Source organism: Yarrowia lipolytica, chromosome 1E, assembly GCF_001761485.1.
Source record: "Yarrowia lipolytica chromosome 1E, complete sequence".
NCBI lineage: Eukaryota > Fungi > Ascomycota > Dipodascomycetes > Dipodascales > Yarrowia > Yarrowia lipolytica.
The window spans coordinates 3,373,764-3,399,581 of record NC_090774.1 but is presented as its reverse complement, the minus strand read 5'-3'; the positions used below and the strand labels follow the sequence as shown (position 1 = coordinate 3,399,581).

Here is a 25,818-nt window from a genome sequence, read left to right as displayed (position 1 = left end):
CTGGAAGCTGGAGCTGAGAAATCGGCGTTCAACACAGTCGGCTAGACCTCCTTTGTAGAAAATAAATAAATCCATCCAAGTTCACCACAATGAGATGAAAAATATACCATGAGCAAATGTACTAATAGAGCAAAGCACAAGATGTCATCATCTACGTTTAAAATATTCAAATAATAAATAATGCATTAGCTAGTATAGCTGAGATCTCATTAGAAGAAGACATCGTCGAGAGTAGTCACCTGGCAACCCTGAAAATAATGCTGCTCCAAGTACCGCCCAATCCAGGGATTTTGAGAAGCGAGGAAATTGAGCCGAGGTAGAAGCACAGGGTGATACATGATAGTGCTGGCAAGGCACTGGATGACAGAGTCATAAGGACTGGCCATGTTGTCTGCCGTAATAAAATGCAGAGAAATTTTATCAGTGGAGTTTCCCACTCCTCGAGTCCATTTGCCACTGTTCTCATGAAACTTTTCTAGAGTGGCGTCTACGTCTCTGTCCATTTGCCGTGTTAGTGCGGATGAGATGCTAGTTGCTGAGTGAGGTACTCCTAAGATGTCCAAGAGCACCGAAGTCGAATCTTCCGAAGGGATGAGAGAGGTGAGATGAAGAAATTCAGCAAGGTAAGCGTTCTCTAGACTCGACAGGTGGTCCAGTCTGATTGTCTTGACCCTGACGTAGGCATGGCTCCAAAGTTGGATCCATAGCTCTTCATTGCCCATGGTGACCATGAGGCGTAAGAATAGCGGCAGAAATAGCACTGTAGCATGCTTCTTGGAGTAAACCAAGGACTCAAACATCTGCATCAAGGCTTTAGCATGAATCGGATGAGTTGTGGCCATACCAATGCCCTTGACGGCCTCATAGAAGACCTGCCCTCCGTCGAGAATGAGAGAAATGGACAACGTGCCGAGCAAATAGTTCTTGATCTCACTCTCATGTCTTGAACGTTTTAACAAACTCGAGTACTGGGCCAATTGCGACGAGTCAGCTTGAAGTTCAAAATTGGCAGGGTTCAGGAACCATTGAAGCTGGGGAGCTCCAGCAGTGTTATCATTACCCTTTAGATAAGACACCAGTTTCTGAATAAGAAGCTTCGACTCCTTGTCAAAGAAGTCAAGGTTGTCACGTATGAACTCCAGTAGCTGTCCTGCCAAGTGCCCTGAAGTTGTAGCCAACATAATTTTCTGGAGGATCATGTCTTGAGATAAGCCAGTGAGATTCACGTCCTTCAGCTCAACAACATGACTCCACAACGGCTCGTGAGTCTTCTTGAGAAGCATCGACTTGACGGCAATGTAAGTCACATCGATGGGATCCACATAAGTTCCTGCCTCAATTGACATAGTCATCCAGAGAGCCTCTTGAGGCATGGGATAGCTGCGAGGAGGAGGATGCATCTGAGCAAAGTCTTTGTAGTACCTAGGACCATGTTTGGCAACAAACTTGGCGAAAGCCTTTGTCAAGGGACGTTCTCTATCAGGGGTCTTTTGGACCAACTTGATCAAAGCTCGATTCATTGGCTCAGACATTTTCTGCCAGCTGCCATCCGGAAGAGTCAAAAGAGTAATCACACTTTGTCCAGCCTCCTCAACCTGCTCGAATATCTGAATCAAAAGGTTCTCATATTCTCCGGCGTATCGTGTTCTAACCAGGGTAGCGTACTCACGAGTGGTCATTTGGATCATCTGATCAAGCCACTTAAGGACACTCTTTCGATCTTCCTCAGTGAATCCACTGCCATTGACTATCTGAAGAGTCTGTCTAGCAGCGGCAAACTCGATGCGGATGACCTCCAGGTGCGCCTTGTCGGTGTGGACAGTGTCCTGAAGCTGCGCGAACGACGGTCGAAGTTCAGGATCATATATATCCCGAACTCGGAGCATGAGATAAATGTAAGTTTGAGCGAGCTTACGCAGTTTGTTCCGATGGAAGCCTTCGTCACGTGGAAACCGAAGACCAACACCAGATACAAGCCCAGCAGCGACATCAGAAGCTGGGCCATAATGACCACTCTTGTACACATCCGAAACCATCTTGGCAACCGTGAAGAACGCATTTCCAGGTGCCAGACGCTCCAAGTCAAGCTCTGGAATAGTTGTATCTGGATAAGGGGTGTTCTTAGCCCACCAGAGAATCGCTTCACCTGAAAATCGCCAGAGTAGCTGAGTTCTCATCAGTAGAATCTTCTTGTAACGCTCAATGTCAACCTGTTGAACGTCACGATCCTCGTGGACAATTGTGGGCGGCAGCAGATCAAGTAATGCCAACATGGCATCTGATTCGTCTCTGCCAATGGCTTTGGCCACAAAGAGACTCCTCCAAGCTCGCTCCAGAGAAGGAATGCCGTCTGACAAGAATGGGATGTGGATAGGGTCGTTACGTATCATAGCTGCCTCAACCAGCAATGGACGAGCATGGTCTTTGACAGCAACATAGAGCTTATCTGTGTCAATGAGAAGCTCACCAGCAAGAGGACATCTATAATTGACCAAAGAGACGATCAAGTCGGAAAGATCGCCGACATCTAGACCCATAATATTGTTTTTGAACTCCTCTAGAACCGTGGTTTCTTGAACAGGATGCGAAAAGACCAACCTAAGAGCCTCATAGACATCCTCTCGACGCCTACCGTCCTCTATAACGCCAAGAATCTTATCAAAGATCAGCTTGACATCATTCAGGCTGACCATAATCTGAGAGACAGGGCACATCCAAGTCTCCAAAGGCGAGTTGAGACGTCCAAGAAAAATGGGCTCCAGCGTGTAAATCTTGTTAGCTAGACCAAAGGTAGTTTCAAAGGTGTCATGCTGGGAAAGACGATTGGCAAATTCCACATGAACAGGGTCCAAGGTGGAAGAAAGAGCGGGGGGATCAATATCTACATCGATGGGCTTATCAAAATCACCAATGTAGTCAACATCCAAGGTATCATGCAGTTCATCTCCACCCTCAATCATCTCTGTCAAGCCGACGAAGTCAGACACAGTCTCAGGCTCAGGTTCAGGTTCACGCCTGACTCCAGTGCGACCTCCAATACGTCTTCGAATAGCATACTCTCCAGACTCCTTTTCATTGAACCGAGAACCACGCTGAGAAGCGTCCAAATGCACGTGATCAATATCTAGACTTTGAACATGAACACCTGAAGCATGCCTCCGCTGGTTGTATTCCCCAGCAACATTGTCAGAAGGAAGAACTCGAACTCCGTACTCGTTGATGAAACCGTTTCTGGAGGTTGGCGAAGGTGAGGTTCTGTGACCAAGGTGGCGAGTACCACCCCGTCGGGCATGCCCAGGGTTGATAGAGTGGCTAGTCACGTGTTTTTTTTGGGTTGTGTTGTCCTCCACGGGGCCAGAATGACCAGAATAGTGTCCACCACCCACCCGAGCTTTCATTTTCATTTCCTGAATCTGATTCCACGCTGCTCGTCTCATATGCTCCAACGGACCAGCTCGTTTGTCTCTGATTCGGGGTAGAGAACGGTACCCAGCAGGACGTGATACTGAAGGACTTGACCGTGTGAGACCACGTGATCTGGAAATCCTAGTCTGTCCACGTGTTACACCCCCAGAGCCAGAGCCAAGACCAGGGATTGAGTTATTTGATGCTCCACCACCACCCGCTGAAACCCGTGACCCAGCAATCCCCCCACCGCCACTGCTCCCATTCCTGCCTCCCTCACGCGACCACGACAAAGTGCCCTGGTCACGTGATCTTACATGTCCTCCACCCCATGACCTCCCCCCTCCTGCTCCTCCGGTACCATCTCCAATCTGTCCTCCTCCGTCGTCCAACCAATGCCGCTCCTCTCTAATGTTGGGAGTCCGGCGATACGACAACATGCGTTTCTGAGCAGCATTAATGGCATGTGACCTAGTGAACATTTCCTTTGTTGACTTTGCCATGGCTCGAACGGCAGCCAGAACGTGATTGTCTCTGCTAGCACCCTTGCTGCCCTTGGTGGTGCCAAAATCCAGAGTCAGCTGTTGAGGTCTTCGTCTCGTTTTGGCTGTAGAAGCTGGAATGTAGTCGTTTGATCTTGGTCGCTTCGGGGGCCTGGGATTGCTCGATTTGTTGCGTTTCTTGGGCTCTTCCATTCTGTCAATTTCAGGTTCGTCTGTGATCACAATACTTCTCTGAGAAGATGGGTTTGGCGGGTCTGAGCCAGCAATTCCATCACTACCACCACCAGGTGTATCAATTGGACCTCCATCTTCATCGTCTGACTCGAGAAAAAACCGTTGGTAAGCGGTGGGTTGGGTCGATCTAGAAGTTTTCCTTGCCTCCTTTTCCAGGCGTCGTTTTTCCTTCTCTATACGCAACTGTTCCTTCCCAGCCCGTTTCTTTTCCTTTTCTAGACGTAACTTCTCCCCCTCGAGTCGCTTTTGTTCTCTTTCCACACATTTTCTCTCTTTCTCAGCTCGTTTTTCAGCTGCTTGTTCCGCGCTGTATACAACAGGAGGAACAAAGTCCGGTGAGTCAGAATCGGACATGAGACCTGCCAAATCATCTGCGTCTATTGCAGCAATGTTTTCGATGTCCTCCTGTTGATCCTGGTACTCGTACTCTTCATCGTCACTTCGGTGGTAATGCAGTTCTCTGATATCGCTGGCGTCCAGTCCAAGACCCTTGTAGATGAACTGGTCGTATGCATATGGTCGTTGTTGAGCGAATGTTCGCGTTCGCAGTTTTCGCTGGGTTAGTATGGAAACCAAGGGACAGTAGTCCGAACGAACAACATCCAGCCTATCATTTAGTGTCAGGTGTGCGAAGGGTCCGAGCAATTCACGTTCCTAGCTCATGGGGTGTGTATTCAAGATCTGATTTCGGTCTAGGGTGCCAATACCGCTTTCAGAGCTGTGTATGAACAACAGAAGCAAATAACTCAAACATGAATCAGATCCAACATTGGAGACCCTCAGACACACCTTCAGCACTTCACACCACGCATGTAAGCTCTCCCCCTCCACCATCCTACTCGCTGATTTCCTGCCCAAAATACTCACTTTCCAAGGTCCAGACTCTAGATCTGGTACTTGTGTCGTCTGTACATCTTCAACGAGTACAGGTTCCGTTGTTTCGCTTTCCACCGGCGCTTCCTGTGTCTCTGGTTCTGGAGAAGGGGCACTGTTCACCTCCTCCACCGGCTCCACGACCTCACTTGTCGGTAAGGGGTCGGAATCGAGAGTACCAGGGAACCCCAGCGGCTCATCCTCAAAGTCGCTGCCACTGACGTACTCCATGTCGCGAATGACATACTCCATATCGTGTGTAGAGGTGTAATTACATACGCGTGAGAGATAAGTACGCGCCCCCAAATTCAATCACTATTAACGTTTCAGCAGGTGAAGGAATCTGGAGAGGACCTTGAATGTGTGGTGCTTCTAGAGGGAGCTTCGGAACAACTTTTGTGGTTGGAATATGAAATTTTATGTGTATATTACCATTTTTTTAAAAAAGAAGTGATCCATAAATCTACCTCTCTGATTATTGGCACTTTTCTCTCTCCAATGTTCATGAAGTCTACCTATAGCTAATAATAATAAAGCCAAAATAAATTTTGGGTTGAGACCAGTATATATGCCAAAAAATCATGACCGGCGAAATTTCATCGGAGTTGTAGGAAGCTGAAATATTATGTTAGGATTACATTTTAAAAACGCTGCTGAATAAACCAGTATAACCTTCATAGTCATAACATACTCCAATCATCACTTATTGTTCTTATACGGACCCCGACACCCTCTGTACCAGCCCATTTCTCTCGACTTGAATAATGCTTCACCAACGACATTATAATCTATCGGAAGGTCACGTTAATACCGAATATTTAGAAGCAGGAAGCAGGAGGCTGCTTCTTCTTATTCTTGATTGCTCTGTTCTGTTCAGGGCCTGTCAAACTGCCAGCAGTCACATGACCTTGCTGTGAGTGTGGACGCAACTTTTACAGAGCCACGAGATAGATGTACAAGTATCGTAGCTAAAGCGAGCGCACAAGCTAACACGTCAAAATCGTGGATGTGCAGTTTACTTACTACAAGTAGCTCTATTAAGAAAACAGAGACAATGGAATTACTTGCAACCATCAAGATTGACCCTTCGGGGATCATTTTGATATTATAAATGGTGGAATAGTTTCTCTTATACCATCAAATACATCTTTACTCCCTCCATACCCAATTTGCCACTATGTCTGGTAGGTCCCACTTAGAGTTCAGAAACTATCCGATAAGTGAAAAGTGTGCATCAACATTTCTCACTACTACACAGCTGTCCATGATGCTACGACTGGTTCGAACGTTCCGGACCAAGGCAGGACGCACGAAAATTGCGCCCAAAACGAATTCGGCGTTTGATCCATTCAAAAAGCCCGCTTTTCAACGGTTCGAAGATCTCCCAGCATCCCAACAAGAAGCTGCTAAGACCCAAGCGTTACAAGAGTTCGATAAAAATGTGGACAACAATCCCCAGATGGAGATCCCTTCTGAATACAGCATGATCGCTGCCATTAAACAGGAAGCACGACAAAACCGACTGAATCGAGACGAGATTCGAGACAACATTCTACATTTCTTTCATCTCACCATGCAGGCTCGTGAGCAACAGATGGCCCATCCTACAAACGTCACAGTTATTCAGAGAGGACGGGAGGACGACAGATCGCTTTTGTTTGATGCTCTGGAGGTGCTGCCAAAAAATCACGCCGATATCTTCTCTCCCGAAGAGTATGTGGCATTTTTCAACCTCGCCAAGTTGGGAACAGTTAGTGATCAAGCTAGAGACATGAAGACTGTCTGTGACTTATTTTACCCTCTCAACATCTTTAGAGTGGACCCATACAATGAAATGGAGTACCTGCAGCTGTTGCTAGACTCAGATCAAGCCCAGAAAGCACTCAAATACCAACAGGCACGGCTGAATCACAAGAACCAGGACGTCAAAGAGCTGAGATGGTATCACGAGTTTGGAGTTGCAGTCCTGCTATCTCTGGGGCGAATCAAGGACGCCAATTTCGAAGCAGGAAAGATCATCTCTCAATTTAGTTGGCTTGAGAGCAATCTGCTAGTGCACCTGTGTAAGACAGCCACAGACTCGGAAACTATGGATAAATGGTCACAACAGCTTCTGAGACAAATGCAGGATACTGAAGCCATCCTGACACGTGATCCAGCCGTTAGCTTGGGGAATCTCACATTCACAAACATTATCACCAAGCGTGGGGGAGTCAAGAGACCGTTTTGCGAGTCGGAAGAGCAGTTGGAGACTGCTTTGAGTGCCAAGACAGTGTCTGTAGCTCATCTCACTGAGCTTACTAGACTCTACATCATGAAAGGACTGGACATTAAGAAACTCATCAAAGATCCACGTGTGACACGACTACTAACCAGTGATACCGACATTGGATTGATTCTAGCAACTGAGGCAGCGTTGGTGGCTAAGGAATCTAATAACAACTCAAACATAAAGTCACGTGCTGATCCAAATGCCGCTATCAAGCTCTTTGAGACTCTGACTGATCAATGTCCCTCACTACTCACAACTCCACTGTTCTATACCCATTGGCTCAATGTGTTGACGTACTTTGATAAGCGAAGGGTGGGTCATGTGATTGAGCTGATGGAGGCAAATGGAGTTAAGCAGGACAGTTCGCATCTGGTTGCCATGGCAACATATTATCTGAAGCATGACTACGAGAAGGCCGTCTGTCTTTTGGAAACCGACACACCTGCAATTTGGGGGGTGTTTCTTCGACATTATGCGCGGACCCAGGACGATGAACAGTTCAACAATATCCTTGAGCTGTTTCTTTCCAAGAAAAGAAAGCCTAGTCCTAGTACAATTTCTGCAGTCGTCAACTATTATCACAAGCAGAAGGACTACGGATCCCTATGGAGGCAGTTTAATCATATCACGCTTAACAAGTATAGTCCTCATGACCATCTACGAACAGCTGCAGTCTTCTCTTCCCAGCTGTACAAGCTGCTGTGGAAGATTCTGACCGACTACTACCGCTCCAAAGGCGACAGAGCGATTCTTGGAAAGCCCTCTCATGTTCATTCAGTTGCTGGCACCTCCCCACGAGCTGACTCAGCATGGCAGGGTGAGTGGGTCAGTGACGGTGTAAGAAAGTGGGAGCTGGTGAATGAAGAGTGTGCTCCTGCTCCTCGAAACCTGTTTCTGAAGATGGTTGCTGAGCAGCAGGTCCACTCATGCAGTCCAATAGACATCGTCCCTGTCTTCATTCGATCAGGTGACTTTGTGGGTGCTATTGCGGTTCTGCGTTTCTACAAGGATGTGGTTGGCTACGATATGGATGGAAAAGAGGCTGGAGAGATCTCACAAGTTCTTGGAAAAATAAAGAAGCAGGTGTTCCGTACTCGGGACTTGAAGCGACCTGTTATGGACGACCATCCTCTTTGGATGGGCCTGGAGGTTGATCTGAATTTGTACATTGGAGATGAAGTTACCGAGACTGTAGAAGAGGTCCTGAAGTGTCTCAAGGAGGGTAAAAGCACGGATTGTATATAGTTGGAACCAAAACATTTAATTTTATTATCACTCGCATTATAAATTACCCTGAATAAGCAGTATTTCTACTCTTTTCGCTTTCTATGGAAGATGTCCTGGTACAAGCCATTGAATACCTTGTAGAGCGTGTGTCTGCCGTTCCATAGAGGGAAGATACAGACACAAACAAAGGCCAGGAAATTCCAGAAGATAGCAACAACCACCCATCCAGTGAAGAAGCTCTTGCCCCATACCCAGTTTCTGTACATGGGGAAGGGCCAGACCACCCAGGTGATCAGGAAGATCGTGGTGGAGAAAATAACAGCCACTTTGTACCACTTGAAGATAATAGGTAAGGCATCCTGACCCAGAGGGTGGTTGGAGTAGTCTGTAGGTGCAACTTCCCAACCAATATACCACAGAAACCGCTTGAAACCTCGGATTTCTGGAGGAATAACCAACCGTGGTTGGAAGAAGTTCTCGTTGGTCAAAGTGGGAATCGTAGCAGAGTGTTCGTGGATTGAAGTTTCAGGGGAAGACTCATTCTTGTCAAGAGGGAACTCAGGTGTGTGGGTTCCCGACTCGTCTCCCTTTTCGGTGTTGACCAGCTCACCTTCAGTATGACTCTCACTATCGGCGATCTTGTCCTCGTTGACTAGAGTGATCTTCTGGAACTTGGCCCAGTCGAAGTCTTCAGGACGAAGCAGAGTAATCACCACAGAGTAAAGCAGAGAACCAAACATGGAACCAATGTTACCCCAGACGTTGGGAAGCGAAGCTCCGAGTGTCTCAACGCTGATGTGACCAGAGTAGTACTTGGCTGTTCCAAGCCACAAACCCATTCCTGTTCCAAGACCAAGAACAGGAGCAAGAGTGGCGGCAGCTCTAGACTGACGCTTCCACAGCAAAGTCAGAATAGCAGGGAACACGCCAGGAGTAATAACAATACCCAAGAAGTATCCCAGCCAGTTCAGATCGGTACCGACGTAGTGCAACATGACAGCAAAACCAGCTGCAAACAGTCCAAAGAAGATAACTCCTGCGTGAGATACAGCAATGATGGCTCGATCGGAGGCGTTGGGGTTGATGTAGGTTCTGTAGAGATCGAATGAGATAATACTGGAGACAGCAATCATCTCAGCCGAGGTGGTGGAAGTAACGGTCATGAACAGCATAATGACAATACCTGCACTAGCACCTTTACCCAGCAGGGCGGCAACGGTGTAAGGCAAAACGAGACCATTTCCAATATCAGCAGCCGAGAAGCCATTGGGGTAATTGGGAAAGATGGGAAGATTCTCAATGACTCGAGCAGAAAGGCCGCAGATGGTTCCCAGAGCCCATGAGACACAGAAGATACAAATGGAACCAATCATGTAACCGGGCACGGTGGCCTCGAGGTTAGCAGCCAGAGACTTTTGCCAGAAAGCAGTGTCCATGATGACTAGACCAAGGTTACCAATAGTGTGGACAATCGCAAAGTAAATGGCTTCCTCGGACTTGAATGTCATCAGAGAGCCCTGGTAGTTTCCCAGGATCTTGGTTGACTCTCCATACTGGATGACCATATCGTAGAGCTGATGGATACCCCCAATCTCCTTGTGGAGGAGGATGGCCAGGGAGAAGTAGATGAGCAGAACAAGGGCAATGACTGTATGGACGTAGTCTGTAAGGAAAGTGGCTCTCAGACCACCTGCAACCGTGTATAGAATGACACCAAAGGGAATCAACATACAACTAGCCACAATGTGCATACCAGTAAGACTAGCAATACCTGCAGCGGCTGATAAGATCATCCACGAGCAACTCATGATGTTGTTGATGAGACACAATGCCATGAACACCACGTGACCGACCACTCCGTACCTGAACTTGACAATTTCCAGCATTGTGTGTCCATTGGGAGCCTTGAGCTTGACCTGGATTCCAACCACACACATGAGTGAGATGTGGAACGCCAGACCGACCGAGAACCAGAAGGGACCACTGACTCCAAAGTTGTAGCCCACAACACTACCCCACAAGGTCTCAGTGGCCCACATCCAAGACGAAAACACAGCTGAGGCGGTTAGGCCGACTCCAACAGATCGATTGGCAACCATAAACATTTCTGAGGTTTGCGCGTGCTCATTGAGGTATCTTTTGGCGATTCGCATGGTGATGACAATTCCAGCTGCGAAAACGAAGCCGATGCCAATCACCATTCCATAGCCCGCACCTTGCGGAAGTTCGTGCTTCAAAGCCATGTTGAAAGAAGTTGGTATACGGATTCTGACATATTGGATGGGTTATAAGCGCTTTCAAAGACTGTGATTTTTGTCATCCTTCTGTCCACATGAAATGAGTGTGGCTGGAGGACATGAGACAGGGACGCCACAGATGGGGTGCTTTTTAGAGTTTGAAATATGAATAGGACGGAAATGGAACTGCTCCTAAGATTGGAGAGACTTGGCTGATGAAGTTGGAGTCTTGGCCCGTTGCTGACGAGATTGTTAACACTTTACCGAGCCTGCTAAGACGTTACATTCATAATAATCCGATTTGTAGCACCCCATAAGATGAACCGAAATCGACCGAAAGGGAATCTTAACCATGTTACACTTTTTCGGGGGTCTTCTGGAGAAAGCACAACACCGTGTTTGTGGTTCAAAAGTGCTATATAACGGCTTGTGGGGCCGATGGTTTGTATGGGAAGCGGATATGGTGGGGTTCCTACTCGCCAGAACATTTTTTAGGCTGTTTCTATTTCGGTGGTAAGTTCAATACTGTAAGTTCGAATCTCGGCACCAACCTAGATGAAATGAAACCTTTGCGTGGGAGCCAAGGAACGGAGAAAGAAGTGTGTAATAATTACCATGGATGTGTAACAGGCTGTGTTGCCAAGTGTTTGTGAATATTGTAGTGTCATGTGTTTGTCAAGTGTGTGGCGTACTGGTGCTTAGCCAGGGACTACAGTATCGTACAGTAGCAATGCTTGGTTGTTGCTTGATACACACCTCAGATAAGCTACTGCAAGGGCGGTGGGCATGATGATCTGGAGTGGAGATTATGGGGTAGGTGGGAGGATCCAAGTGGAGATCGCACTGGCTGGGGAAAAGACATTTGGGCTGAAATCAAGCCGAGACACGGCGATACACCCATTGTGGGTCTGTTTTTATCACACACGCCACATAATATCTGTTATCAAAAGCAAACCCGGGCTAGTCAAGTCAAGTGTTACATGTCCGCTATTTCCTCCACTTTGGTCAAGCCACATTTGCTCGTTTTGGTTGGGGTCTTTTCGAGGCAGCTGTCTTTGCGACTCACGGACTAAATGGCTGAATGAGGCTCACTTTAGTTACAGGGGCTGGTGTCATAATCGAGCTGACAGCAATGACACAATAGTTGGTTGAGAGTCGTCTCTGTGCGGTGCATACTACAGTAAGGTGCTTCATGTATCGTACCATGCTGCAAACACACATTCATTTTCTGAATATCTCACTCTTCCCTCATTCAACGCTTCATTTATTCACCATATATCTCACTTCCTCTTCTGCTTCTCCGCTAACCGCGCTCCAGGTGTGGCGCCGATTATAGCTTGGCTGTGTGAGCCCCATGAGTCGCCGGGGCTTTGCCTCTGAAGAGGCCCCTCGACGAACATATTCAAGCCACATTTGGCTGTGCACTTGATGAGGTAAATCCTGAAAATGTTGTGGTCAAAATAATGCCAATGGTAAAATCGAGGGTACTTGTAGCTATAAGTAGTTCTGATACCATTGCTTATTATCTTATAAATTTTCTCCATTTTTCATATCGAGTCTCCAAAGTGCGACGGGCGTACGAGTCCCTCTTCCCGAGACTACTGTAATACAGTATCATAGCTATCGTACAGTAGTTAATGTTCGTAGACTGTATTCCAAAAACAGCGTATAGCCGCAAGCAAGCTTGATGGTGAGAGCTTAGACGAATGGTTAAGGAAAACGAAAACGAAAATCGACTGAATGGTCACGTGGAAACAAGGGATTTACTACGTTGCTGTAGTCGGCAGGAGAAGACGACATCACCACACTTCTCTGTTTGTTCCTATTGTACGTGTAAGGCTACTGTACAAATACATGCTGCATCAAGGTGGGCTCTGGTGTGAGCAGGAATATCTATGTACTTGTACTTGTACTTGTACTTTGTAGGAAGCGACAGCTTTTGTGAAGCTCAAAGAAGCTCTACAGTATATCTGGTGAACGTCAACAGTTGTTTTTCTTGATGGTTTCATCTCCTCGCCGTAATTTTTCATACGACACCAAAATGAAGATCATATGGCAAACCCTTTGACATTGTATTGTAAAAGAACCTATAAACAACACCACAAAGGTTTCTTAAAGAAAACATTGCGGTCTTTGTCAACGATCTATATTATAAGTAGCAACAACCCAATCAGATCCCTCAGCTTTTTATTATCATTTTTCATTATAGTATGTACATTGTCACCCACTCTTCATCTAACCAAAACCACTCCACTCAATGCAATACACACTGTCCCCACCCTCGTCATTCTCTCCCCCAAGAACAAGACACTTCTTTACATTAGTTCCAAGACGCCCTCCTCCAACAATAACACTTTTGATGGGGAATTTCTCCTCATACTCCTTGCCAATAGCAATGTAATGGGAGTGGTATCTGACGGAGTCTCCGGGGTATGCCAAAAAATTGCCTCCAAACCGCAGGCCAGGTGACAAGAAATACCCTCGGGAATGCAAAAAGTTGAAGATATAATACTGAGCCGAAGTCACGTGCTCTAGCAGGTCGCTCAGCACATTCTCCTTGCTGAACATGTTGTATCCCTCCAGCGTCTCATTTGTAGTGGTAGCATCAGTGACGTATGATATGGCGTTATCAGTAGCAACCACAACCTCCTTGTCAATCTTCCCGCTCATTCCCTTCTTCTCAAGAGCCTGCCGACGTCGCTCAAGCATACCCTCTGTATACTCCTTGATCTGCAGTTGCTGGGCTGTATGGCGTTGTTTTTCGTAGTTTTCGATATCTTCAGGCGTTTGGGAAGTAAGGGCTGTCACATGACTTGCACTATCGTCCACAACCTCTGCAATTCCATTCTTCATCAGAAATATCACCTCTTCCTTGAACAGTTGCAGTGGCAGGCCACAGAAGACATTCTGTTGGGGGATTTGAGGTAGCGTACCGATTAACGTGCCTCCAATGAGATGCTCTTGCCGGAGAAACCGGATGTCCTCTACCTTAAACACCAGATACTTGTCGTTGATGCGTTTGATCTGGATCATGATGTGGTGAGGAAAAAATTAGGTGGACAGAAATATGCATCAAAATATGTACAACCATGAGCTTATTTTCGATAAGGCCGAAGTTTAATCGGTGGTGATGAAGGGCTTGGGAGGGGGTTGTGGAACAGTAAGGAGCGAGATGAGTAGACGTTTTTCGAGAACTTGTGGTACAATGTTATAACTTCTAAAATTCGACACAACATATATTTTTGGTGACTTTAGAAGGCTAAATAAATGGTCTATAGTGTGTTTCAGACACGCATTCTTTGTAACGGAAGCTACTTGTAGTTGTAGTGAAAATTCATGGAGAACATTGATGCTTTGGTACGATACAGTAGACTGTAAGTGGTTATCAATTTTTTACTGACTATACCGTTTCAAATTCTGTATGACGGATAAGAGACATCTGTGTGAGCTCAATCCTAAAAGGGACCAGGCAAGCCTGAGGATATGATGATTCTGTTGAAGGATCTAATATTTCAGTTTCAGCAAATTCATTAGGGTAGCTGAATACAGCTGAAGTATTTCATCCTCCTCACACCTCCTACAATAGGCCTCCGGTATGACCTGAACGCCTCGCAGTTCGCTACTCGTAGCTTCTATATCGACATCTCCCATTGAGACAACATGTCCCGCCAGTGTCACATAAACAAATTAAAAACATTGTTACACATCTAACAAAACAGACATGGTCACTTATTGTCCCACCTCATTGCTGCTCACGTGGTAGCTTCTCTCTGACTGAGCGAGCAGACTTTGAGTCCAGTAGCCAAAACACTGCCTTCATCTCCAGATCCTTACTACTCGTCTTTCTTCTTAAAGTACTGAGTCATCTCCTTAATCCACTTGGGCTCAATGACCACCAGCTCAGCCTCAGCAAGCACGTTCTGCTTCTTCTTCTCCCACAGATCACCTCCCTCAAACTTCTCGATAGATCCGTCAGCAATTACCTTTCGGCCCTGAATGTCCTTAGTCTCCACTCGCACCATGAGGTACTGGTTCTCTCGAACTGGTTGTCGGTAATTGATCTCCAGGGTGCCAGTCACTCCGTACTGCTGAGAGGGCAGGCTGGGGAAGGCCCCCAGACATACAAACTCATCCAGCAGGGTGCCCAGGAAACCACCATGCACGATTCCAGTGTGTCCGTTTAAATGGTCGCCGACGTGCAGAAATGCATACATGACACCGTTCTTTCCGTCATCACACCGCTTGTAGAACAGCAGTGGATCAACGGTCAGGTATCCAGGCTTCTTCAGAAACGACTCCAGGAATCCTCGAGAGTACTCCAGAGGAATCTTCTCACTCAAACGGGTCTCACGAAAACCTTTCTCCCGCAGCTCCTTGGCGAATTGACTGTTGTGAAGAAAGGTGCTCTCCTTGGAGTGAAAATGATCCTTCTCGGTAGCAACCGGATAAGTCAGCTCATGACGCCCCAGAGCACCGAAGTGGTACCCGGTCATGGCAGTAGCTCCAGCAACGAGCGAGAGTCCAAAGATCTTGGCCGTCCTTGCAAGCGTCGCCATTGTGTTTGGTGTGTTGTGTGTTAGGTGACAGTGATAGAAGAGAGGTCACTGTGGGAGATATCCGGGGAAGAATAGAGTTTATCCACAGGTGGGGTATTATGCCCTGAGTGACATTCAGGTGGCATGTACGCGTATATGGGGTTGGGGTGAGTAAGGAAATCAAGTTTCTAGTCTACTTAGAAAAGAATGCGCTTTTCAGAATTTACTCATCATCTGTATTGGCCAAGATATAGTACAGTATGGTCAGATACCCAATTGATGACGCTTGAACTCTATGAGGAAGGGCTGGAGAGTCTGTGTTTTGCTAATGGGCACACCTGCGAGAAAATGAGTGACTTTTCGGGAAAAGAAGAAGGCTGCATGTTGATTTAGTTTTTCAGCTAACCTCTCAGATCAATATCACGTCTTTTGAAGTACGCCGGCAGGTACAGTTACGGTACAGTGTACTCATCAGTGGTGTAGCCAAACTATGCTCATTGGTGGGTGTCAATGAGGATGGATGCAGGAGCTGCGAACAATCTGTTACATTCACCAACTTACATGTAGAAAACAGAGCACAATTCAGCTTTTAAAACCGAGATGGCTCCAATATTGAACCCAATGGTTGGTCCCTGGAAAGTCCCTTCATCTGAGAAATGTGCCGCGAAGGCTACAGTAGCCCACCTTGTTGGGTGACAGAAGACAAAAAGGGCTGATAGAGCATCATAAAACAGTTCCGTAAAATAAAAATGTAACTTAAGAAGCCTTCAGAAATCATATCCACATCCTATCAAGTTATTCTGATCTACAGTATGTACTGTCCAGCTTCACTCAACGACTTGGTAGGTGCTGTGTCTAAAAATTATGAGTACAAGTAATTACGTGATACATATATAAAAAAGAGGGAATACATCTGACTCAGAGTGACTGACACACTAAATGATTCCATTGGAACAGCTATTAAATCCACAGAATAAACAAAATACTCACTCGATCGTCTCTTGTCATTCCCTTCAAGTAAATCACCAAAATAAGTTTCATAAGACGGAATCTTAGAAACTTCTAGTACCCGTCAACCGTAACAATAGAAGATCAGGTTGACTATTGAAGCAAATCGACCTAGTCTCCTCAGTTGCTGATATTCAATGATACCCACATCTCACTTTCTTCACACATGAAATCTTCCACAAAATCCACGTACAGTACAAGCGATATCTCTATATTCCACACCTTTCTTCCTAATATTACAGTATATTTCTCCCAACCCCAACTTTATTGTCATCTCCAATATCGGTGTCCAAAATACTGTCTACAGACTACGCTTTCAATACAAACGCGACAATGACGACGATAACGTGGAATTTCAAGTCTGTGAAGCTGCCCACAACTCCAATGATGCCTTTGACCACTCTTAGAGATCAGGCTGTGACTCATTTCCAGTTGGAGGGCAACTTTGGACTAAAAAAGACCTCAACCCTGGCTGCAGGCAGAAAACCCGCCGCCACCCTGCTTGATTTGAACGATACTGTTCGATTGGCAAACTTTGCGCAGGGACAGAAGCTGGAGCTCGTGAGATTGGGCGCGAAGAAGACTGCATCACCAGCACCAGTCGCCACACAACCGGCTACCTCAGAAACGAACAAGGTGGTTGCTCCAGCAACGCCTCAGAACAATATGCTGTCTCCAGTCTCTGTGACACCAGAAGATGCCACCGAGTCTACTGACTCTCCTCAGACCAGCACCACACAACCTGATCATGGGTTTACTCCGTCAACAGCCCCAGCCTCTACTACTTCCTCTACTGCAGCTCCCAAGAAGCTGCTTGTGAACGCCTCTCTATCTGTGGTCTCGCTACCGCCCTCTTTCAGCGAATCTCTGCACTCACAATTCCCCCCTTCTACGACGATCGGGCAAATGCTCGATTTCTTCCAGCAGAAATCGGGTATCAACTTCCAGCGAAAGCTGGACATCCGCGAAGCTGAAGATGGCCATAAGGTTGACCAGGAGAGTTATATCAGACAGGGAACTTACAATGTCGAGTTCATGGATGGCCATGAACAGGCCAATGAAAGCGAGAACCCTGCTTCCAAATCAGTCAAGGTTTTCGAGGCAGGTAAATCAACTGTGCCTACTGACGATCATGACTTTGAGCCAACTACTGCTCATGCACATGCTTATATCAGCACCATCCGCAAGACTGGAGGCACCAATAAGAGTGGAAGCACACTTTTGACGGAAAAGCTGCGAGATCAGCAGAGGCAGGCAAAAATCAACCAGTTGGGAAGTGTCAAGGTGCGACTGAGATTCCCTGATGGAGTCTATGTAGAGACAGAGTACTCAAAGAATGACACGGTGGGTTCTATGGTTGATACCGTCAACAATGTCCTGGGAGGAGATCAGAAGTTCAGACTATGGCAGAGTTATCCTCGTAAGGAGCTCAACGACGTTTCTCTGCGCTTGATGACTGACCTGGGTTTTCTTACCAACACTTTGGTAACTGTTGAATTCCCAGGATTAGCCAAGTTTGATTCTAAGGCTGTGTTGAAGCCTGGAGTTGTTGTGGAGACCCCCAAGCCGGTAGAGAGTGATACAAAGGGAGATGTTCCTTCCTCTGGAGGTCCCTCTACTACTGAGGCCAAGCCCAAAAGGAAGATGACCGGTACTCCCAAATGGCTCAAGCTAGGCAAAAAGTAATAGTTCTCATATGTACGAGTATGTACGGGGGTGTATATATAGATGAATGTATGGAAATGCATGGGTTGGTATATGACAGGAATAATGATAAGCATGAGTACAAGTATAGGTGAAATATTGATCCACCATAGGTAAACCGATATATGTAACTACGGTATATGTACAAGTAGCTATGATATACGTGCAAGTACATTGTAACTACAGTATGTACTTACTTTTACGAGTACATAGTGTAGTTTGTTAAATCGCAGCCCTTGTGTAAGACATCAATTCAGATCTAGATGCAATCGAATGCTCGCTACTGAATCTGTGCCCAGAATATCTCTGGACTGTAAACAAGTGCAGTAAATACAGTAACATCTACAAGTAGCTACAGTACATACTTACATACTTGTACTCGTAGTTGATCATCAAAGCAGATCCAGGAACAACATACCATAGTGGCAGTACAGACAGCAATATGGGCTGTGATCAAACATGAGTAAAATGAGTGTAACCAAAACACAGTGATATTATAGCTGCAAGCAAATGTATTTTTCGAATTTCAGTACAAGTAGCAGCTGCTTGTACTGTATGACAGCCATGTCCCATGCCATCACCTCTCTCTAGTCCTGATGACAAAAGGAGAGGGTGGAGGGGCCCACTCTTACTGATGGTGCGACTCACTTGCAATCAAATTCATCTGCAACCACGCGAGGATCGCCAGTGTCGTCTTCTGCTGTCCCAAACGGGTCGAGAACGGTCTGTTTTGGTGTTATTTTTGGACCTTCTGATTGTATCGCATATTATCGACTCCTTACTGCATGTCTTAAACCGTAACCGGGGAAGGGGAGTATGGTTGAGAGATCAATACGGCTCATAGGAGTCGGTTTGGGGAAGTCACGTGGAATTGAGGATGACCAAAATAATCGCGTAAGACTTGGCACGTGCAACACGTAAAATCCCGCCTTTTTTGCCCTTACATTCTACCGTAATCTGGCTAGCCGTTCGACGCGTTTTTCACGCAGGAAGATGCGCCTTGAGATGCATCATCATCTGCAATGTCCGTTATGTCCGGAAGGGAGATTAAGACGTGGAGAGAAGACGGTCTTGATTCAGCCAGTGTCAGTGTCAATGAAACAGTTTGTATCTTGACTTGGAGAGGTCTTTTTTCCATTCCAGTCAATGTTGTGCCCGTTTATATAGGCCCATTGTCCAGTCCATGCCCAACACTCTTTTGGCTGCTTCAGGTTTGCTCTGCATATCTTTTGATCCAGTGCATTCCTGTATTACGCGTTTGGGTTTAGGGGGCTGATTTGAGATGCCATCAACTTGGTGAGGAAGATGAGATATAGTAGAATTAGAAGCATGGTATCGATTATGACGGCTCACTGTAAAAATTTCACACTCAACTTTACTAATTACCAGCTTTGCATGTCGTGAACTCGACTATAATCCCTCCTGGATCGAGGTCTTAAAGTTAACTTCATTCCATCGGAGATAATAGTCTGTTTTGTGAATATGGCCCATGAAATGAAAAATATATATATATACATAACAGTAAAGGGGACCTGTGCTGATTCAACGAAGTTCAGACGTCCATTATCCACCATCATTCCAGACGGAAACTCGTCAATCGCAACATTGACACGGATCAACAACACAGACACTCATTAGACGAGCACTCATTACACACCGCCAACATGTACTCATACAACACCTGGAATGATTCAAAGGAGCTTGGAGAGACCATCTTGGGACTGCATCTGAGCAACTTGACATGCCTCAAGACTGCTCCCAACCTTACACTCACCCGAAAGCACACAGAGAAGTTCATCACCCCAGCTCCCCAGGTCAAGTGTCAGTTCTCATTCCTCAGATACTGCCTGTGGTTCCATGCTGCCGAAATTCAGATCTGTGAAGCTGGCCCACAGTCCCTGGACTCTGCCTGGGCCGAAATTGTGCATTTTGGAGGAGCGTCGGGCTCTGAGACGGGCTCCTGGGTTGAACGAAGACGACAGGCTGCATTCGACAAGTTTGGGCCTATGCGAGGACACCAAGTGGCCCTCGAGACTCTCATTATGCTTGCCCCCCAGTCGTGCTTCGAGCCCCTTGAGTTCTTACGGGTCTATTGCATGCTCTGTGAGATGACCGATAGCCATTACAACATTCTAGATGCCCTTGATAAGATGTGCGTTTTCACTAACAGTAGGGAGCCTCGAAGTGCATTTGATCGAGAGATTGAGAGAGTCGACCTGGATCTCAGAGAGTGGAACGATAAGGTCGTGCATATGTGGATTGAGGCCAAGATCGAACTCAAGATGAGAGCACTGGAACAAAGACGTATCATGAAGAAGAAGAAAAAGAGCACTTGAAGAGCACAGCACTTCTGAACAGGTTCTGGTTCATATCTGACTACAGGACTCTATAACTAATTAATTTATATGACTATGACCGTGAAGGGCAGTGTACTCGTAGAGTTCTGGCAAGACTATTGTACTGAATGCCACCTGTGAACGATGTTGCAATTATTGCAAGCTCAAGGTGGGTAACAAAGAGCCCGTATAGCCCGTATACATTAGCAAGTGTGATATAATTGCAAGCAGTTATGTACGATACTAGAGTGTACGGGTACAGATAATTCTGTGGCGTATCTCTGATTCTTGTTTTCAAGGATAGCAACGACATTAAAAGCACATGTATGCTACATACATTACTACAAGTACGGTGTACGAACAGTAGTATTACTACAGCACCAGTAAAAGACATCTGTTAATCAGTACTGGCACCAGATCGAAGACCATAACTTGCTGTCATACCATGCTTCCATTTTTGCGAAGTCGCAAAAACCATCTCTCAAGAGCGATCCTCGCGCTGGATTACTCGTAGGCTCAAGCTCCAATATAAGGGACCAAGACTACATCTGCATGTTTATCTGACAGTTTTGAATCCTTGACTGAACTTCACAATCGGCATCAACGTTTCGATCTAAAACTAAGGGTCCTGAATATGATAGAGTAGGCCGATAAACACAGACCTTAGGAATTATCATTAATCAGTAATCTAGCAGTCGACTATCGGCCTGTATGTATACTTAAAATCTAAGACCACCTTTTGCTTATCTAATCTTTCTCACGTCTCTTCGAATACACCCTCCAACCAACTGCTATCTGCCCACCCTGTGAACTCCCTCACTTCACTTTATCCACCACCAGATCCAATATAGTCCAGGCTATCCACCTAACCTACTAGTTCCATCACATGACTCCTGTGGGTCTAACATCTCGTATATTGTACCCATTTATTTCACGTTTAGATACGAAACAACTGTCTCCACCATCCCCACCGCACACTGCGCGTTCTCCACCACAAGCTCCGTTTATTCAAGAGTCGACTTTCCAAACTGAATGTGAGAATTTTTCATCGGGAACTTTCCACCGTCGTCTTAACGATTCTTTTTTATTACAACTTCCTATTCCAGTCGCTCGAGGGCGCATCAGGCAGGTTTCTGGAAGCCCCATTTGACATGATTCTCCGTTGCGCAAACACGTTGGAGGGAGTCCGCGCACTTTCAACGATCAGTGTCAGTGACATTTTCACGTTTTCTACATTAGGAAGGTCTTAATCATTTCTCCGACGTCAAGTGGGCTACAATTCTTGTCCCTCAATATTGACTCTCAGAGATACTCCACTCGAACTTCTCAAATGCTGTACGACTGATACGGTCTGTCCAGTCACAGCGCCAACAGCACCATGCCGATCTTTAACCACATCCAACGAGGCTACAGAACTCTACTTCACCAATTAGTGTCAACCCTACAGTCTCCAGCCTCGTTGAAGTTACATGATCGAGAGGGATCCAGCTTGTAGTTCAAGAGCTGAAAGATCGCAAATTGACCAAAATACTAAGCTTGGCCGCTGATATCAAACCTGGTACCTCCTCTACTGTTCCTCCCAACCCTGCTAACCTCACCAGTGACGACGTGTTGTCATTCCACGTCCCTGCTGATCTGCAGATCTGTCGATCGACCGGAAAAACCGGCGCTTGGCAGGTTGACCGTAGAGCGGGATGGAAAGGGGGAACAGCTGAAATTTCAATCAAGATCACTCCATTTGTCCCCAATCGGTAGTGTTATCGAGATGCTCTCGCTTCCATCTATCGTATTCGTTTGGCGTACTCGCTACCGATTTTCTGTTGGCGCCGGAGAAGAAGCGCCGGAGAAGAAGCGCAAGCATCGGCCCCTATTTGGACTTACGGAAGGTGTCATTGGCGTCCGTATGCGAAATAGGAAGTTCGGACGGGACTGGCGATCGAGACATGTTACCACAGAACCGGACCCGGCTATTGGTATTGTAGTGGAGGGCATGAAAATAAAGACCGCCAATCGAGCCACGACGACAAAATTCGAATAGTTGTCTCAACAATCACACTAGGTGTCCGTGGAACCCAGTGTCTACTAGCCGGTGATCATTGACTCATAATCGAGACCACCAACTGACACCGACTGACACAACCCTCGACACTGTAGTGATCGAGTCCGAATCAGTCCGAACTCACGTGACGACGGACATTTGTGGTCTGTTAGTAAAACTTTTCGGTGCAAACTTTTGACATTGAACTACGTTATACTCAGTGATGCTAACGTTTTCGTGTCGTGTGACCACCTTCATAGAGACTTAAAGTGAGAGAAAAGTTGGGCTATTGGTAATACGGAAAGGTCATTAAGATCGTCTTTTCGATCGTTTCCCCCTCGACTAGTTCCCAGCCGCTCCCGCACTATACATATTCATGGGCTCGTATCCCCCCTCCCCCCGTCATCTCCACTGAGTTTCACATGTCGGGAGCTTTGGGTTGGGTCACGTGATCTGCCCCTCGACCTTCCCCATTTTCTGGGGCTGTGTCTGTTGTATACAGGGCTGTTGTTTGGGCTTTCCTTGGAGAGAGGTAAAAGGAAAAAAATTGCAAAAGCAAACTCAAACGCTGGTCCAACTAAGTTTGGACAGAATCACAAAATGGGAATGAAGGCTAAAAAACGAAAAATAGAAGGAGGAAGAAAAAACAGCAGAACAGGTGGGAAAAACTTTACGTGTGCAAAGTGTAATTGGCGGTTTTTTGTACATTCAGGTAGTAGTATATTGGGGGTAAATCGAGTCAAGGAATGCGCAAGAGACCCTAGATTGATCCCCCAAAGTCAGGACGGGTTCGAGAAGCTGTTATAAGTCCTTTTGCGAGCTATTTGGGCCAAAAGTGGGGTAGGAAGAAAGCAAAGTGATAGAGGGAGATACTTAGTTAGAGTGTTTAGTTTTCCGAGTAAATGAAGGGGTGTAAAACGGGTTGTTGGAGGGCTAGAAATAACGGGAAAATTGGACTTCATACTGAGAGAAGTATTCTGCTCTAATATATATCCTAAAACTTGCCAAATTCTTCTCTATTGCAAAAATATGTTCCGCCCCTCCTCCCCCCCCACCTGAACGCTATTGTCTGATAAACTTCACAAAATAAGCGAGCCAGGTATGCAGCTGATGCCACTCTTCCCATGCGCCCACATATAAGAAGTTGGTTCCACCCTCCCTCGAAGCCCTCAAACAACGTCCCCAAATCATCACCATGACCCACCAATACAACGACAAACACGGCTGCGAACTGCTGGGCAAGTACATTCTGCGAGGCCAGGTCAGAGCCATGCCCTACCTTCCCACAGACGGCCCCGTGCATCCTCAGGCCGAACAACAACTGATGATGGTCACCTCTTCATGGGTGAACGTGCCCGAGATCCGAGACCAGCGATCTTTTGTTCTGTGGCTGCGATGGATGAACCGTGCCGAAATCGAGCTCGACAAGTGGGCTGCTGCCTGCTCCCCCCTTCCTCCTGTGGACCTCGTGTGGAAGGAGCTCACCCGAAAGGGCGTTCGAGGCGGCGACGGAGTCAACTGGTACCAGCGATTCCGAAACGCCGCCTTCCACGATCTCGGAGACATGGCAGGCCACCAGCTTGCTCTGGAGACCCTCGTCAACCTCCATCCTGCCGCCTTTTCCGAGCCTCTCGAGTACATGAAGATTTACTGTGTTCTGTGTGAGCTCACTGGCAACCCCTTCAACATTGAGCACGCGCTCAAGAGAATCTGCAACTGGGCTGAGAATTACGACCCTCAAATCTCCTTCGACACGGTCATTCAGACAGCCCGACCCGACCTGGCCGGCTGGAGTTACATCAACTCGCGATCTTGGTCGGAGGCTCGAGCCCGAACCCTGGCTATCCAGCGAGAACTCAAGGAGAGCCTGCCCAAGGCAACTGCCGTCATGAGCAGTTCGCAGAGCACGCGATCGGTGGCTTCCCAGAAAAGTAACAAAAGCGCGGGAAGCAGTAAGTCCAGCAAGAGCATATTCGATCGAGTGAGACTGGGTACCTTTAGCGGGGCTTCGTCGGTGTACGAGACCACCCAGACCTCGAGGTAATCAACCCATCTCACAAGAATAGAGGCAGGCACTCTTGTACAACACGGCGTTGTACCACATGACACATTATTATATACGAGCAGAAGGGCTCAGTACACAGGGAGGATAGCATCTAACAATATATTTATCATTATCTTAACAAGTTGAGAATTAGAGCCCACGAGTTGTTCAATTAAAGTAAACTTGTAGTAGGAGAGAAAAGTGTGATATCGATTCACGTTGCAACGTCTCTAGCTTTCAGGAACAGTTGCATTTGCTAGGTACTGTTTCCGTTTCGGGACGCTCTCTTATTAATCACTCACGATATTATTTTGCAGAGAACAGATCATCTCCACCTCGCATCTGTACCCCTTCCTGGACTCTTGGTACTCGAATACTCTTTGTTGATTGCCAACCTGTATGTACTCGGTATGTACTTGGTTTTGCTTGTCTAACGCGTGCAGTTGGAGTGGGCTTCTGCTGGACGCGCGCCAAGACGTCAGATGAAAATACGACTTTGCAACCTCGGCTGGCGAAAATATGGCTAAGGAGACGAGAAAACGACTTTCAAATTGCATATGGAGTCCCGGAGATAGTGCTAATGTAGGTACGGTTGTATCAATCCGGCGTACATGTGGATGTAAGTATCCACTAGTAGTTGTTACTCATTGTGCGTCTCCGGAAGTGGACAGCACCACTTGTATGTACCTTACAGAAGACAATGAACATGGCGATACTGTAGAGCTGAAAGTGAGACCTCGGGTGAAGACGACAAATACCGACTTGTACGGTATCGTACTAGCATTCGTAGAAGTACTGTACTTGCACAAGTAGTTGTCAACTCTGAATATCTAGCAAGAGCTGTCAATACATGACTACCCCGGACATAACAACAGACTATACATGCTGTACAGCTCAGGGTCTTGTGCTTGACTTCCCCGGGGGATGAGCTTGCAAGTTTAACCATATCGAGGAGGTCATGGGGACGGCATACTCTGGCTGTTTCTTCCCTCTATTTCTTTTTCTCTCAAGGCTCACGCCTTTTACCTTCAACTCTGTCAAGCTTGCTGACCTCGTGACTAGAAGTAGCCTGATAAACGTAGGGCTGTCGATCTTGATCAGCTGGTAGGCTACCAGGCACCAACGAAAACTTAGAGATAGAAACAGCTTCGAATAGCACACCCATCTCGTGATTACATAATACACATAGCTCCACCGCCGCCACTAGCTCCTAACACATCCTGTCTCACCTCGTACAACTGCTTGTTAGCCAAACTTTAAGCGCACAAGGTTGTCATGGGTAATGCGGAATTTACACATAGGGTTTGCAGGGTGGTAGCTGGCTGCGAGAGAACAAGCTCGTGGGTGAGGAAGCGTCTGGGCTGGCAGGTACAACCATGACAGGGTCAGGTCAAGTAGCGCG

At 46.7% G+C, this 25,818-nt stretch overlaps 9 protein-coding genes across 9 annotated transcripts; 5 read left to right on the top strand and 4 right to left on the bottom strand.

The window, feature by feature from the left end:
• Nucleotides 1–209: 209 nt before the first annotated feature.
• YALI1_E33943g (uncharacterized protein) lies at nucleotides 210–5,267 on the bottom strand (the record flags this gene model as incomplete). The annotated part of the gene is made up of 2 exons (XM_504518.1): nucleotides 210–4,697; nucleotides 5,010–5,267. 2 exons carry the CDS (start codon nucleotides 5,265–5,267, stop codon nucleotides 210–212), a joined length of 4,746 nt encoding a protein of 1,581 aa, XP_504518.1.
• A 925-nt stretch (nucleotides 5,268–6,192) lies between these two features.
• Nucleotides 6,193–8,532, top strand: YALI1_E33934g (uncharacterized protein; the record flags this gene model as incomplete). The annotated part of the gene is made up of 1 exon (XM_504517.3): nucleotides 6,193–8,532. The coding sequence occupies one exon, from the start codon at nucleotides 6,193–6,195 to the stop codon at nucleotides 8,530–8,532; it is 2,340 nt and encodes a 779-aa protein (XP_504517.3).
• Nucleotides 8,533–8,597: 65 nt separating this feature from the next.
• YALI1_E33888g (uncharacterized protein) lies at nucleotides 8,598–10,757 on the bottom strand (the record flags this gene model as incomplete). The annotated part of the gene is made up of 1 exon (XM_504516.1): nucleotides 8,598–10,757. One exon carries the CDS (start codon nucleotides 10,755–10,757, stop codon nucleotides 8,598–8,600), a length of 2,160 nt encoding a protein of 719 aa, XP_504516.1.
• A 2,229-nt stretch (nucleotides 10,758–12,986) lies between these two features.
• On the bottom strand, nucleotides 12,987–13,784 carry YALI1_E33858g (uncharacterized protein; the record flags this gene model as incomplete). The annotated part of the gene is made up of 1 exon (XM_504515.3): nucleotides 12,987–13,784. One exon carries the CDS (start codon nucleotides 13,782–13,784, stop codon nucleotides 12,987–12,989), a length of 798 nt encoding a protein of 265 aa, XP_504515.1.
• An 800-nt stretch (nucleotides 13,785–14,584) lies between these two features.
• YALI1_E33843g (uncharacterized protein) lies at nucleotides 14,585–15,307 on the bottom strand (the record flags this gene model as incomplete). The annotated part of the gene is made up of 1 exon (XM_504514.3): nucleotides 14,585–15,307. One exon carries the CDS (start codon nucleotides 15,305–15,307, stop codon nucleotides 14,585–14,587), a length of 723 nt encoding a protein of 240 aa, XP_504514.1.
• Nucleotides 15,308–16,627: 1,320 nt separating this feature from the next.
• YALI1_E33829g (uncharacterized protein) lies at nucleotides 16,628–17,980 on the top strand (the record flags this gene model as incomplete). The annotated part of the gene is made up of 1 exon (XM_504513.3): nucleotides 16,628–17,980. The coding sequence occupies one exon, from the start codon at nucleotides 16,628–16,630 to the stop codon at nucleotides 17,978–17,980; it is 1,353 nt and encodes a 450-aa protein (XP_504513.3).
• A 1,682-nt stretch (nucleotides 17,981–19,662) lies between these two features.
• Nucleotides 19,663–20,334, top strand: YALI1_E33799g (uncharacterized protein; the record flags this gene model as incomplete). Its single annotated transcript, XM_504512.3, has 1 exon — nucleotides 19,663–20,334. The coding sequence occupies one exon, from the start codon at nucleotides 19,663–19,665 to the stop codon at nucleotides 20,332–20,334; it is 672 nt and encodes a 223-aa protein (XP_504512.1).
• Nucleotides 20,335–21,803: 1,469 nt separating this feature from the next.
• YALI1_E33777g (uncharacterized protein) lies at nucleotides 21,804–22,372 on the top strand (the record flags this gene model as incomplete). Its single annotated transcript, XM_068283147.1, has 2 exons — nucleotides 21,804–21,825; nucleotides 21,870–22,372. 2 exons carry the CDS (start codon nucleotides 21,804–21,806, stop codon nucleotides 22,370–22,372), a joined length of 525 nt encoding a protein of 174 aa, XP_068139248.1.
• A 1,195-nt stretch (nucleotides 22,373–23,567) lies between these two features.
• On the top strand, nucleotides 23,568–24,416 carry YALI1_E33760g (uncharacterized protein; the record flags this gene model as incomplete). The annotated part of the gene is made up of 1 exon (XM_504511.3): nucleotides 23,568–24,416. The coding sequence occupies one exon, from the start codon at nucleotides 23,568–23,570 to the stop codon at nucleotides 24,414–24,416; it is 849 nt and encodes a 282-aa protein (XP_504511.1).
• Between the last annotated feature and the right edge of the window lie 1,402 nt (nucleotides 24,417–25,818).